General features: G+C 45.7%; 1 protein-coding gene across 1 annotated transcript in view; it reads right to left on the minus strand.

The window, feature by feature from the left end:
- Positions 1-12,432, minus strand: part of Myo16 (myosin XVI) — a 382,886-nt gene that overhangs the window by 124,012 nt on the left and 246,442 nt on the right. Inside the window, 2 exon segments of the mRNA XM_032918632.1 lie at positions 12,079-12,240; positions 12,242-12,282. Of these exon segments, the coding sequence (XP_032774523.1) occupies positions 12,079-12,240; positions 12,242-12,282 (203 nt within the window).

A 12,432-nucleotide genomic window follows, 5' to 3' on the forward strand; every position in this document is an offset into this window, starting at 1 on the left:
ATACAAGACACAGAGTTTCACCAGGGAACTGCACAGAAAATGACATCAGCCATTCAAGTGTATTCCACACAATGGGCATTTGCTGTCAACCTGTCAGCTGCCTCGTGACCCGCACTGAACAGCCTTTGCCTAACAGCAGACTGTCTGCTGGGAATGGCAGAAGGTGAAGAATCTAGCAGAGTCATAGATGAGACTTACATAGATTGACACAGCAATGGATTGTTGACCACTTGAGGACTAGAGTGCAAACTCTACCTTGCCTATCCATGTTCCCCGGTAGCTGCCCCACAAGGCAGCGGGTTGATGAGGATGGATGAAGGGCCACTACAGGAGATTACTCTTATTTAGGGGAAAACACATGACAGTTATATTTCATTATTTATGTGTGCGTTTATGTGTTTTGTGGGGTATGCATGGGTGCAATTGCCTGAGCATGTGCATAGAGGTCAGAAGTCGATTCCAGGCACCTCCCTCCACTGTTCTCCACCTTATCTTTCCAAATAATGTCTGCTGAGGCCCCCGATCTCATAGATTCCTCTAGACTGGCTTGATGGTGAACCGCTGGGGTCCTCCTGTCCTCCCTCTTTCTCTAGAGCAGGGGTAATGGATCTGTGTTGCCATACCTGGCTTTCACATGGGTGCTGTGGATGCAAACTCGGGTCCTTACATTTATACAGAAAGCACTTCACCCGCTGAGCCATCTCCACAACACAGGAAAGTATTGTCAAGTCAACCTCAAGTCAATGGTTCCCTTTCTTACTTTTCTGGTAGTACTGGGGACTGAACCCATGGCCTAGGCCATGCTAGGCAAATGCTCTACTACTGAGCTTCAGCTTCAGCCCCTGTGACAGTGATTAGCAATTGGATAATACCTATTATCTCCATAATGTCAGTAACTACCCTGAAGGGCTTCTCCAGGAAACACATGACCATGACTACAAGTCCGCAGTGTGTAGTGAGTCTAAGTTACAACAGCATTCTGACTCAGTAGAAGTTTGTACAAGGGAAGGATGAATGAATAAGTAATGAAGAAATGAATGAATGATGAATGAATGAATGAGCACTGTCCCATTGGGATAATAAAACTTGAAGGAGTAGAAATTGGGGTCTGAGTCAGATTATAAGAGTGAGTGCGGAAGGTCCTCCTCCTGGGCTCAGCTACAGCTCTGTGGCAGGGCATCCTCTAAGCATGCCGAGGCCTCAGCTCCAGCCTCAGGACCAAAATCAAGCAAGCAGCAGCAGCGAGGCCCCCAGTCATTATCTGTTCACTCTATAAAGGACACTTTGCACAGTTCTATCTGGAAAAGAGAATCTCTATGGGTGGTTAGCTGCCCTTAGCCACGCCCACACATCCTGCTGGCGTGGGCATTCTGAACGCCTCTCCTCTGTTTACTTCCACACTGCCTGTGCCACAGCTGAGCCGAGTGCGTGGCCTGTGGGGTTTGGGTGCTTACTGTTGGGGTCTCTGCAGACAGTTGAAGCAGATGACAGCAGAGCTGCTGACCCACAGTGCACTGAGCAGTGAACCAAGCAATGAACGAAGATACACAGGATTAGACTCACCGCGCGAGCTTCTCTCTTAGTTCACATTTTAAAAATTAAAGGCCTTCCTTACTCCCGATCACACCGGAATCTTACATAAGCACAACAGATTTGGCACACACATTTGGCAATATTGCCTTGTAAGGAAATGTATCCTTTGCCAATCCAAACTTTCAGGTTTAATATCCCCTGACCTTATAAATCTCATTTCTATTAAAGATGTGTTGGAAGGGGCTGGCATCTCCAGGCTGCCACAAGGGCACTTTGAGAAGGTTTTGGCACAGACTGCCTGCTTCACTGCACAGTTGACACCCTTGACTTTGAATCCACCAACTTCTGTATGTTTTCCTTCTGTCCTTTCCCCTGCCCTGTGGCCTGCCCTGTGCCCCGTGGCCTGCCCTGTGCCCTGCTGTGCCCTGTTCTGTACCCTGCCCCGTGCCCTGCCCACTGTCCTGTGTCTTGCTGTGCCCTGCCCTGTGCCCTGTGTCCTGCTGTTCCCTGCCCTGTGCCCTATCCTCTCCCCTGCCCTGTGCCCTGCCCTGTGCCCTGCTCTGTGCTCTGCCCTGTGCTCTGTCCTGTGCACTGCCCTGTGCTCTGTCCTGTGCACTATCCTGTGCCTTGCCCTGTGCCCTGCCCTGTGCACTGCCCTGTGCCTTGCCCTGTGCTCTGCCCTGTGCCCTGCCCTGTGCCCTGTGTCCTGCTGTTCCCTGTCCTGTGCCCTGCCCTGTGCCCTGCCCTGTGCCCCATCCTCTCCCCTTCCGTGTGCCTTGCCCTGTGCTCTGCCCTGTGCCCTGCCCTGTGCTCTGCCCTGTGCCCTGCCCTGTGCTCTGTCCTGTGCACTGCCCTGTGCCTTGCCCTGTGTACTGCCCTGTGCTCTGCCCTGTGCTCTGCCCTGTGCACTGCCCTGTGCTCTGCCCTGTGCACTGCCCTGTGCTCTGCCCTGTGCACTGCCCTGTGCTCTGCCCTGTGCCCTGCCCTGTGCTCTGTCCTGTGCACTGCCCTGTGCCTTGCCCTGTGTACTGCCCTGTGCTCTGCCCTGTGCTCTGCCCTGTGCACTGCCCGCTCTGCCCTGTGCACTGCCCTGTGCTCTGCCCTGTGCCCTGCCCTGTGCTCTGTCCTGTGCTCTGCCCTGTGCACTGCCCTGTGCACTGCCCTGTGCCCTGCTGTAGCCTTGCTCCTTCACAGCACAGCCTCTGATCCATCCATGTGGCTTAGACAAGCTAAAGGATCCATGCTATTTCTAGGTGGGATTTTTTTCCCAGTGTCCATCTGAAAACACAGCTCTGGGTGCTCCCCAGACCAAGCATAATAAAGTCATCCTGGGGTTCTTGCTGGTCAAATCCTCTGTCCTTCCCAAATACAGTCACCTCATTAAGTATAAGCCTCTCTCTTCGATGACAGTGGCTGGCACTCACTGCCACACATAAACCGTCTCTTGCAGAAGGCTGTCACCCCAACAGCACCCGGGCACATACCACCAAAGATTCCTGATCCCAGAGCAGGACAGAAACTGAGGAGAAGGAGACAAAGAGGGGGAGGATCTCTCGGGAAGAGATGGGAGCTCCATGGTTCTCGGGCATTGGGAAGGCACAGCACATGTCAACCAACGTGGATCACAGCCTCACGACTATGCAGAGGACTGAAGAGATCACTGAGAGGGATGGCCAGGGCCAGACGAGGTAAGGTCTTTAACTGTGTGTGAGGATGTGTGTGTACCCACATGCTGGCTCCTAGGTTCTTCTGGGTCTACATGAGAGTTGGAGTCTGTGGGCTAGAGGTCATCCTTGGATGGCATTCCCCAGGAAATATTTGTGACAGCTTCTCACGGAACCCCGTGCTTTCTAAGTAATCCATGTTGAACCTCAAGCATCTGCCAGTCTGCTTCCCCAGACCTGGGATTACAAGCATGGCTTACCATCCCCAATGCCTTTATGTTGGAGCTGGAGTTGAACTTGGGTACTCATGCTGGCCTGGCTTTTTTGAGGAGGGTGACATGGCCTTTGATGATTCCTTCCTTCTGTTCTACAATTTCACAAACACACATCAGTGTGGTGCTTTCCAGCCCACAGAATTAATTGTACGCACTGGGAAGTGATGAGAATCAGTCTGGCTGTGGAGGGCTTTCCTTTGCTTCTGTATACACCCCTGTCTCCCCTTAAAAGTACACAGCGCCTTGCCCTGATATTACCACATCAATTGCTTCTATTCTAAGGAAAAGGCCTACACCAGCTGCAACCATTGTACCTCACAGAACAGAAGGGGAACTTGCTTTACTTAAACGAGGAGGAGCACAGCTTCCTTTCTTGCCCCTTGGAAGCTTTTTCCAAGGTAGGAAATACGAGCTGTTCTGCTGGAGGGATTGCTCATAGTGGGGCTGCAACATACCAGACACGTGGGTGAAGAAATGCCCTTGCATCCAGCACCCGCAGGCTTGCCCCAGTACCAGCTCTCCTACTGTCTGGCCACACCTGTGGGAAAGAACTCACTGGTCCCAGCTGATTGAACGCAGAGGAAGAACACGTTTTTGTTTTGTGACATTATGTTTTGGAATGGACTCACAGGGTAAGGATGATTGAGCTAGGATGTTCATGGTCTTCTGTGTGCCTTCTTGTGGGTACAGTCTTGTTCCACCCCCATGGAATTTGAGACAGCAATAGGCCCATCTTCCCCCCTCCCCTTTCAGCTCACCAAGGGCGGGTTCTGATTCTGTCATGAAGGAAAGACGAAACTTACAGCTGACTTGAGCTGAACCCTGCTGCTGCTGCTGAGCCCCAAGTCATGACAAAAGCTTTGCTTTTATGAAGCACACAGTTTGGATTGTTGTTAGTTTGTGGCTCATGGTCTATAAGATTAGGTTGGTGAAAAGTGACTTACAAAGCCATGCTAGAATGTCACACAAATTGAAGTCATCGATGATATTAACAGAAAGCTCTTGAAATAGAGAATCAGATCACTCACTCTTCCTACAGACAAGACACTCGCCCATGTAGCAAGGACACACACCCAAGCCACTTAGGGTGCAAAGTGGTGACAAGCAAACCCTCCATAAAGGGCCTGAAGTGGAAAGTAAGCTCTTCAGACGGGTTGTGGGATGCTATGCATCATCTATCAGAATGGCCTGTAAGGATGACAGGGGACATTTTCTCAATTTAACAATTAATGTGGGAGGACCTAGTCCATTGTGTGTGGTGCTGTCCCCAGGCAAGTGTGAGTTGTATGTAAAAGGAAGCTGATTAGAGTCACATCGAGGTATTTTATATTATTTGTGACTATTGTGAAGGGCGTCATTTCCCTAATTTCTTTCAGACCGTTTATCTTTTGAGGAGAGGAAGGCTACTGATTTGTTTCAGTTAATGTTATATCCACTGCTTTGCTGAAGTTGTTTATCAGCCATAGGAGTTTTCTTGTGGAATTTTTGGGGTCACTTAAGTGTACTATCATATCACCTGTAAATAGTGATATTTTGACTTCTTCCTTTCCAATTTGTATCCCCTTGACTGACTATTGTTGTCTAATTGCTCTGGCTAGGACTTTGAATACTACATTGAATAAACAGAGAGAGAGAGAGAGTGGGCAGCCTTGTCTAGTCCCTGCTTTTAGTGGGATTCCTTCAATTTCTCTCCATTTAGTTTGATGTTGGCTACTGGTTTGCTGTATATTGCTTTTACTGTGTATAAATATGGGCCTTGAATTCCTGATCTTTCCAAGACTTTTAACATGAAGGGGTGTTGAATTTTGTCAAATGCTTTCTCAGCATCTAATGAGATGATCATATAGTTTTTTTTTCCTTTGAGTTTGTTTATATAGTGTATTAAGTTGATGGATTGCTCTATATTGAACCATCACTGCATCTCTGGAATGAAGCCTACTTGATCATGATTGATGATCATTTTGATGGGTTCTTGGATTAGGTTTGTGAAAAATTTATTGAGTATTTTTGCATTGATATTCGTAAGGGAAATTGGTCTGAAGTTCTCCTTCTTTGTTGGGTCTTTCTGTGGTTTAAGTATAAGGGTAATTGTGGTTTCATAGAACAAATGGCTAGTGTCCTTTCTGTTTTTATTTTGTGGAATAGTTTGAAGAGCTTCTGTATGACAAGAAATTCAAGTCTCTGAAGAAAGAAATCAAAAAAGATCTCAGAAGATGGAAAGACCTTTCATGCTCACATATTGGAATGATTAATATAGTAAAAATGGCCATTTTGCCAAAAGCAATCTATAGATTCAATGCAATCCTCATCAAAATTCCAAGTCAATTCTTCATAAAGTTAGAAAGAGCGATGTGCAAATTCATTTGGAATAACAAAGAACCCAGAATACTGAAAACTATTCTCAACAATGAAAGAACTTCTGAGGGAATCATCACCCTTAACCTTAAATTGTACTATAGAGCAATAGTGATAAAAAAATATATGGTATTGGTATAGAGACAGGCAGGTAGATCAATGGAACAGAATTGAAGACCCAGAAATTAACCCCCACACCTATGGTCACTTGATCTTTGACAAAGGAGCTAAAACCATTCAGTGGAAAAAAGACAGCATTTTCAACAAATGGTGCTGGTTCAACTGGAGGTCACCATGTAGAAGAATGCAAATAGATCCATTCTTATCACCCTGTACAAAGTGTAAGTCCAAGTGGATCAAGGACCTCCACATAAAACCAGATACCCTGAAACTAATAGAAGAGAAAGTGGGGGAAGAGCCTCAAACACATGGGCATAGGGGAAATTTTCCTGAACAGAACACCAATGGCTTGTCCTCTAAGATCTAGAATCTACAAATGGAACCTCATAAAATTGCAAAGCTTCTATAAGGTGAAGGACACTGTCAGTAGGACAAAATGGCAACCAATAGATTGGGAAAAGATCATTACCAATCCTACATCTAATAGAGGGCTAATATCCAATATATACAAAGAACTTATGAAGTTATACTCCAGACAATCATACAACCCTATTAAAATGGGGTACAGACCTAAACAAAGAATTCTCAACTGAGGAATATCGAATGGCCAGGAAGCACCTAAAGAAATGTTTAATATACTTAGTCATCAGGGAAATGCAAATCAAAATAACCCTGAGATTCCACCTCACACCAGTCAGAATGGCTAAGATCAAAAACTCAGGGAACAGCAGATAATGGTGAGGATGATGAGAAAGAGGAACACTCCTCCATTGTTGGTGGGAATGCAAGCTGGTACAACCACTCTGGAAATCAGTCTGGCAGGTTCTCAGAAAATTCGACATAGAACTACCTGAGTGGTATACATAGCTATACTACTCCTGGGTGTAATACCCCAAAGATGCTCTAACCTACAACAAGGATACATGTTCCACTATGTTCATAGCAGCCTTATTTATAATAGCCAGAAGCTGGAAAGAACCCAGATGTCCTTATACAAAGGAATGGATACACAAAATGTGGTACATCTACACAATGGAGTACTACTCAGCTATTAAAAACAATGACTTCATGAAATTCATCGGCAAATGGATGGAACTTTAAAATATCATCCTGAGTGAGGTAACCCAATCACAAAAGAACACACATTGTATGCACTCACTGATAAGCAGATATTAGCCCATAAGTTCAAATTACCCAAGATACAATTCACGGACCACATGAAGCTCAAGAAGAAAGAAGACCAAAGTGTGTATGCTTCAGTCTTTTTTAGAAGGGGGAACAAAACTATTCACAGGAGGAAATACAGAGACAAAGTTTGGAGCAGAGACTGAAGGAAAGGCTATCCTGAGACTGCCCCACCTAGGGATCTATCAAAATACTGTCACCAAACCCAGACAATATTGCTGATGCCAAGAATTGGATGCTGACAGAGCCTATAGCTGTCTCCTGAGAGTCTCTGCCACAGCCTAACAAATACAGAGGAGGATACTGGAAGGCATCATTGGACTGAACGTGGGGTCCCTAATGGAGGAGTTAGAGAAAGGACTAAGGAGTTGAAGGGGTCTGCAATCCCATAAAAAGAACAATAATATCAACCAACCGAAGAGTACACATGGACAGAGCCATGGCCCAGCTGCATATGTAGCAGAGGATGGCCTTGTCAGGAATCGATGGGAAGAGAGGCCATTGGTCCTGTGAAAACTGGATGCTTCAGAGTAGGGGAATGCCAGGATGGGGAAGTAGGAAGGAGTGGGTGAGTGGGTGGGGGAACACCCTCATAGAAGCAGGGGAAGAGGGGATAGGATATGGGGATTTCTGGAGGGGAAAGCAGGAAAAGGGACAACATTTGAAATGTAAATAAAAATTATATCCAATTACAAAAAGAGAAATATGGCACAAAAACAAGCAAGCAAGCAAACAAACAAACAAAACAAAAAAGCAAGCTGAGAACAGCTTGAGGAACGCCAGTAAGCAGTGTTCCTCTATAACCTGGGCTTTGGTTTTGGTCTCTAGGTTCCTGCCTTGAGGTCTTGCCCTGATTCCTCATCCTGATGAACCACAAGCTATAACGTGAATAATCCTTTTCTTCCCATCTTGCTTCTAAGGGTGGCATTTTTGTTATAGCAATAGAAAGGAAATCGAGCACTGTGTCTTCAACCCAGCCACACTACGACTTTCCTGTAGTCTGTGTTTGTCAACCTGCCATCATGTTGGAATTCAGAGATAGTGAATGTTACACAGGTAAGCCTCTGTTTACTTCAAAACTGCAGAACTGGACAACATTTTTATCTGTAATTTTGGGGTGAGCATAGCTTCCATACACGGTGAGCCTTTTGCTTTGATGGGTTTTAGCTCTCTATCTGTTAAGTTAGTTGTGGCCAGAGGAGAGCTATTTTCTGGTAGCATTTAAATAGAACACAAGGAGTTCTGTTTTGCATGGGAGAGGTATGAACTTCTATTTGGAATTTCACCAGAAAATGATTTCGATTAAATTCTACCTCTAGGCCTTGGTTTTGATAGTGGTGCTTCCTTGCCTGGGGTCATTTCAGAGTGCAGGTGAGCTTCTGAATATTCATGGAGTATTAAATCACGTCGCCTCTCTGACAGCACTCTTTTGATTGTGATTTAGTCAAGTTCCACAGAGACTGGTAATCTCTCTGTAGATCAATGTTTTTGTCACCGTCAGAGAGATGGGGACACGTTTCTGTTGAAATAAGTTAATAATTTCATTTCTGCTTAGCCATTCAAAATAAAGGCAGGAGGAAATCACGCCCCTTCCAGATAAGAAAGTGCTGAAAGGAATACAGATATTAACTCACACATGGCATCTTCCACACACGAACCTTTTGTCTAATACAAATCCAAAAGTTATGTGTTTTATTTGTCATTCAAAACTTTCCTTCTGAATTGAGGTTCAGTTAATGTCCTATGGCGGGTTTTGTCTGAAGGTGTGTGTGTTAGGAATTGAACCAGGGGCCTCACACATGCTAGGCAAACACCATCAAGTTACATGTCTGGATCCTGAAGATATTTATTTAGTGCCTTCAAGGCTTGTTAATAGAAATGGTCCCCGCCGAGAAGCCGTTATCATAAGGGAAGTGTAGATGTGAAAACCTGTGCTTAATTTCAAAAGGTTAATTGCATAATCTGTTTTCATTAAAGCAGGCTCTGACAGAAAGGTATACAAATACAAAAGGCACAAATAAAATAAATCTCAAATCGCCGTGATGTATAATGCCACACACACAGAGCCATGACCCCCACCCACGCTATTCTGTAGGGGACACAGCAACTCAAGATGTCTGCTTGTTGTGATAAGCATTACGGAGAAGAAAGGTGCCTGGAGAATCTCTGAGGGACGCCTTAACACAGAGCTTGATTGACACCACATTCCTAAGACAGTCTCACTAAACAAACCAGCAAATGCCAGAAATGTGCCGTTGCTGTTGGTGGATGGATCCTGCTGCTTGGGCCACAGAATATCTCACACTTGGGGGAAGACTCCTTAAGAAGCTTGCCAAATTGATGTTTGAATTTGGTGGAGTTTGGGTTAGCTGAATACTTTGCATTTTCTATAACTTTTTTTAAGGGATTAGCATTTCAAGGGCGATATCAAAACAAAACAATTTCTCCAAGAGATAACATCAGAGCGATGTCTACCCTTCGTTAACTTCAATATTTCTGGCCAGCTGTTGGAAGCGCTCATTCACAAGATTCACCTCAAGCCCCAGATTATGAAGGATTTGAAGCTCCGGTGTGGTCTGCTAGGGATTCTGATGTGCATGGCGTGGGTCTCTTTTGAGCTGGAGATAAAGTTAGTCCCACGGATCAAACTATCATGTATCTAGACCCATGTCCTTGAGAGACAACAGTATGCTGGAATATGGTTCCCGTCGTCTATGGGCAGGATAGCCTTTGGTAATGAATCATGGATAGAACCACAACCCAAAACTCGGAATTTCAGCCCATGTTGGTCCCATCCTGAAGGTTCAGGGTACATTTGGGAACTCTCGTGGTTTTAAACTTGCATGTGGGTTACTCTGGTTTTTCTTTGGATAGTATAAAATCTTTCGTCTTTTTAAAAAAAATCTTGCTTATGGGCAGGTTTACAACTCATTTACTACCAAAGACCACTTGAACTTAATGGTGCAGAAGGGCTGACCTCTACCTACAAGCCAATTAGATGCATGAAAAAAAAAAAAAAAAAAAAAAACAAACAAACACCCGTAGACCCATCTTTAAGCCACATATCCATGAAGACTGATTTGATTTCTGCTCACGAAATAGGCAAAGGTGGGTGAAGATATAGGCTAATGAACAATGCCCAATACTATGCCCTCCCCCTTCTATCCAAACATCTTAAACCTTACACATGCCCAGACTTACTTCACTCCTAATTACCAGCCTTGCAGTTATTCCCTGTAAATTATGGCATGGTGGGTCTATACAACAGTCATTAGCATTAATATTGCTATTATTATTTTTTACCAGTATTAATACTAACGTCACCTGAAAGCCAGCTAGCTCTGTGTGCAGTCTCTCCTGTGCTTCTGCCCCATGGGTACACATTCTGTCTACCCAGCTCTGTCTGCTGTTTAGCTGTGCGTGCATGTGTCTGTCTAGTAGACCGTGAGGATCTCCAAGACATAGAGTCATAGCAACGCGGGAGACCAGAGCTCCTGACTGAAGAGTGGCATCAGCATATATGTGTAAGCTAAATCAATAGTCATTAAGCACTTCCTTTAAAGCAGACTCATTTAGATTTTTTGATTTTGTTAAACTCAAACTTACATATATGAGTAGATGGGCTGGGAAGGGGGGCTGGTTGACCCAGTGCTCACCTCTGGTGTTAGTTATCCTCTGTTGCCATAGAAACGACTTAAGGGAGAGCCTATTTTGGCTTATGGCCGCATGGGTAGATATCTGCCCACCCGTGATGGGGGCGGAAGGCAGAGAGAGTGAACTGGAAGTGGGCTGCGGTTACAAGCTCCAACGCCTGCCCCTGGCGACACTAGGGACACACTTCCTCCTGCGAGGCTCCGTCTCTGACCGGCTTCACAGCCTTCCTAAACAGCACCATCATCTGGAAGGCAACTGTCCAGGTACAGGTGCCTGCGGGGGACATTTCTCATTCAACCCACCACATATCTCAGCTATGAGGACCTGAGTTCAGGTCACCAATGTGCACGAGAAAAAGCCAGACAAGGCAGGAGGATCCTCCCATCCTGAGACTGGGGAGGCAGGGACAGAGGAACCCCTGGAGGATGATGGGTGCCTAGCCAGGGTTTCCAAATCAGTGCCTTCCATCTTCACTGTGAGGCCCTGTCTCACAAAATGGGATGGAAAGTGACGGAGAAAAGGCACCTGATGTCACCCTGTCACCTGCACATGCACTTACATACACCACTGGAACATATAAACAAGCATATGCTCCCCCAACACACATCACACAAGACCTAGGCAGGTACATAGCCTGGCACAGCTTTGGGGCAGCTGTGAATACCCCTGGGAAGCTGCTGGGGTGAAGATGTGTGCTAGGAAAGACGAGACCCTGTTCCCCAACATGCCCCTTGTCTGTACTGTCTGGACACTAACCCTTTTGAGTTGATATTATCTAGTGTAGGGCAGTCAATACACTTTCCTTTAAGGGCAAATAATAAAAGTGCCTTAGCTATGTTTTACACTGTGTTTATCATCTCTGTGACCAAAAAAATAATGACCACAAACATCGTGCAAATAGATAGTCCTGCTGCTTCCCAATCAAGTTCCACTTATACAAAGGACCCAACTGTGTTGCTCGGTAACCTTTCATCTAAACTCTATTTTCTTAGTACACGACAAAGGACGACATAACCACATTTACACCAATCGTAGCAGTGAATTGTGCAATACCGTATATCTCATAAGTCCATGCATAGTCACCTATGATGGGAACTGAATGCTTTTCAAAGTCTTGTCCTCAGCAGGGTTGGTCACTTTTTATATAAACTCTGTTGATGCCCTGCACTGCCTCCCAGATTCTCTTGTTTGCACATGAGAACAGAACCCCTGAGCATCGTGCTCCAAACAGAAGCTGAGATGGTATCAACGTGGCATCTCCAAAGAGGGCGGAGCAAAGGTTCCAGACTGACCTGGACAGGAAGTCCTCGAAGGAAGGGCGCACTGGGTACCCATAGCGGAACAGCCTCACCAGCCCTAGGACACCGAGGTACTGCAGTTGGGCAGACACGTAGAAGTGATCGAACACACCAGGCAGCTGTGAGGTATTAGGCTTGACGCAAAGGATGAAGTGGACTGCCCTTCTGCAGCTTTGCAGTGATGTCTGCTAGAGATTTCTATGGAGAGAGAAGAAGGTAGCTAACACCCAGGGGAGATGGTGGAAGGGAGGACAACGCAGTTAAAAAAAATAAATAAAACAGGTCTCTGAACGCAATCCACGACATGCTTGTGTATTACTCATTGGCTCAGCATGTGTGTGTGTGTGT

The sequence above is a fragment of the Rattus rattus genome, chromosome 13 (assembly GCF_011064425.1).
Source record: "Rattus rattus isolate New Zealand chromosome 13, Rrattus_CSIRO_v1, whole genome shotgun sequence".
Lineage (NCBI taxonomy): Eukaryota > Metazoa > Chordata > Mammalia > Rodentia > Muridae > Rattus > Rattus rattus.